Source organism: Trachypithecus francoisi, unplaced genomic scaffold (genome assembly GCF_009764315.1).
Source record: "Trachypithecus francoisi isolate TF-2019V2 unplaced genomic scaffold, Tfra_2.0 Lachesis_group5, whole genome shotgun sequence".
In the NCBI taxonomy this organism is placed as follows: Eukaryota; Metazoa; Chordata; class Mammalia; order Primates; family Cercopithecidae; genus Trachypithecus; species Trachypithecus francoisi.
The window spans coordinates 96,044,144-96,047,069 of record NW_022681470.1 but is presented as its reverse complement, the minus strand read 5'-3'; the positions used below and the strand labels follow the sequence as shown (position 1 = coordinate 96,047,069).

At 46.6% G+C, this 2,926-nt stretch overlaps 1 protein-coding gene across 1 annotated transcript; it reads left to right on the top strand.

Annotated features, from left to right (window-relative positions):
• The first annotated feature begins 939 nt into the window (after window positions 1-939).
• LOC117074720 (late cornified envelope protein 2D) lies at window positions 940-2,235 on the top strand. The gene is made up of 2 exons (XM_033196457.1): window positions 940-989; window positions 1,658-2,235. The coding sequence occupies exon 2, from the start codon at window positions 1,678-1,680 to the stop codon at window positions 2,008-2,010; it is 333 nt and encodes a 110-aa protein (XP_033052348.1). The 5' UTR covers window positions 940-989; window positions 1,658-1,677; the 3' UTR covers window positions 2,011-2,235.
• Window positions 2,236-2,926: the final 691 nt, after the last annotated feature.

Below are 2,926 nucleotides of genomic sequence, written 5' to 3'. Positions count from 1 at the left end.
AGACCTGGGTAAGTATCCAATATATGGCATTAGTTTTTCTTTTAAACACATATTTATTAAGTGTCTATCAGGCACATAGTGTCACACTAAGCTGTTTCTTATTTATCACTTAATATTAAAAACAGCTCAGTGAGATAGGTATACCTGGTTTATAATGGCCATTACATATGAGAACTGATACTCATTGTGAGTATCATAGTAACACTCTAGCAATTGTTGATAATTGTTCTAGCAATTTCCAGAGATCACTCAACTAGCATATGCAACTTTTCTGATTCCAGTACCACATTCAGTACAATTCTTCTGACTAAGGGTAATGTTCTGATTTTAGAGGGAATTGTTTATTCTCAATCATACTCTTTGCTCTAGACCACAGAACCAACTCAGATTGAATCCACCGAATCTGCTTGCCACGGTGAGTCGGAGCAAAAGCAGAAACACAGAGCCCAGGAGGAAGGTCTGAGAGCCTAGGCAAGGGTAGAAAGAGCCTAGAAAGAGCCAAGGCTGTAGAAGCCCCCTGGGATGGCTGGATCTACAGCAGAACATGGAAGAGAAGCTGCTCAGGGTAGAGGGAGTCATAATGCAACGTTTTTACAAGGTCAAGGAATGTTGTGGCTCAGAACTGATGTTTCTTCAGAGGACACGAATACAAAAGATGCAGAGAACAGGATCTCATCCAGGCATGGGTCCCTTGTGTACCCTAAGTTAACTCTTTAGGGTTCCCGCCTGGTGGAGGCTCTGACTCGCTAAAGCCTCGCTAGACCCCAGCACCAGAGAGGAGTCCTGGAAGCTCCTGAGGCCTCTTTGGATTGCAGGGACAAGGAGGCAGAAGAATGTCAGGAATGACCCAGCACGTGCCTGGTTGTGCAAGAGCTACCTCATGCTCTTCCCAGAGCCAAGCCTAGCCCCTATAAAAGACACATCCAGCTTCAGCACCTCATCTGCTCTGACTCCCCAGGGACGTGTCTGTGCTCCTGCGTGTGACCAAGGTGAGTGGCAACCTGGGATACCAGAGAGGTATGAGCAAGGCAGAGGGATGGGGAGGATGGAGGTAGGCTGGAGAAAGAGAGTTGTGTGCTTGTGTTCTGCCATACTGAGCAGGAATAGGACCCAGTCTGCCTCAAATCTATTGAGGCTCTGAGGCCTACTGGAGCTCATTTAGGTGGGGAAAGCTAACTGCACATCTTTTCCAATTCTGTGTTCAGTGACTTCACACTGGTAACTTCAAAACTGCCGTATTGGGCATATTTCCACCATGGAAACTGGCTAATACTTCAAGCCAAGTCCTTTTATCCGGAGGTTTCATTGCGAAATCTTTTTCCAGAGGACACTCTGGTGTGTCCTGCAACACCCAGCTGGTCCTTAGGGCTTGTATTAAGGAAATAGGTACTTCAGGGAACTGTGAATACTCTACTCAGGCTTGTGAGGACAGAGAAATCCCAGCTTCCCCTGAAAGGAAGAATAAGAAACTCATTCTGTGGATTTTTAAATGTATGTGCTTTCATTTGGAGGAAAGATTCAAGTTGTTTCTTTCAGATTACTGATATGACTGTATGATTTAAATATCATTCTTCTCCCACCCATGCATTGATTTCAGAAGAGGTATAATATGATCGTTGGTTTTAAATATTTAAAGAGTTTCATTATTATGTTTTAGGCTGACTAAACTCTGCCAGGATGTCTTGCCAGCAAAACCAGCAGCAGTGCCAGCCCCCTCCCAAGTGTCCTCCCAAGTGTACCCCAAAATGTCCACCTAAGTGTCCCCCCAAATGCCCACCTCAGTGCCCAGCTCCATGCTCCCCTCCAGTATCTTCCTGCTGTGGTCCCAGCTCTGGGGGCTGCTGTGGTCCCAGCTCTGGGGGTTGCTGCAGTTCTGGGAGTGGTGGCTGCTGCGTGAGCCACCACAGGCCCCGCCTCTTCCACCGGCGCCGGCACCAGAGCCCAGATTGCTGTGAGAGTGAACCTTCTGGAGGCTCTGGCTGCTGCCACAGCTCTGGGGGCTGCTGCTGACCTGGTCTTCAGAGAAGCTCTTGGGCCTGAATGGTCAAGAACCTGCTGCAGCCTGATGCTTAACTCTTTCCATTTCCTCTCATTCCATTCATGGGTGGACAGGGACCACCAAGACTCATGGGGCTTCCCTGGAAGAACTTTGCACTTGATGGAGCACCTCAGTTGCAGTCTTCTTTTCCTCCTTTACCTCATGCTATAATAAAGCTCTGATTTCTGACTCACAAATTGTCTTGGTCATGCTCTTCTCTTCTGAGATTTCAAATGTCCTCCAAAGGTCAGTGCCTCAGAGAAATTCTCTTCATGGGTCAAGGACAGGACTTGAGTAGGTGATACATGAAAAGCTGCTCTGAGAAACTAATTCCCCCAAATGCAGGGTGGATGGAGCTCCAAGAGGGTCACCTCTGGCTATGGCAGCTTTGCCTTTCTGTCCATTAAGCCAGACACATGTTCTAATTTTCTGTATATTCCAGACATTGGGAAAGTTGGGAACCTCTGTAGACTTCTTCTTCTCCATAGAGAAGAACACATCTCTATGAAGCAAAACTTCCCTGCTGTTAGAATCAATCATTGAATAAAATGCTTGAAATGAATGTTGAGACTCTTCATTCTGCAAAGTACAGCCCATAGTCACTGAACTCCTTTTCAGGGAGAGTGACTGGTTAAAATCAGCCCTTTGACTTGCTGCCTTGGACACCTGGCTTCAGTTCCTCTCAGTGTTAGATCTGAGTCCCAGGATGCTGTCCTGCCACTTGGCCCATGTGCTGGGCAGGTGAGTGACGAGTGACGGAGATTTTTATTACAAAAAACATGGAGGTTCCACTTTGAAAATACAGTGAATAAATGGTACAAGATGCTGTAGGGAAGATTAGAACTTTTCTCCTTCAATGTATATCTTCTTTGTCCAGCCACCCTCAGA

Excerpts from the sequence above, each read along its gene's own strand:
- LOC117074720 (XM_033196457.1), top strand. The coding sequence starts at position 1,678 with ATGTCTTGCCAGCAAAACCAGCAGCAGTGCCAGCCCCCTCCCAAGTGT.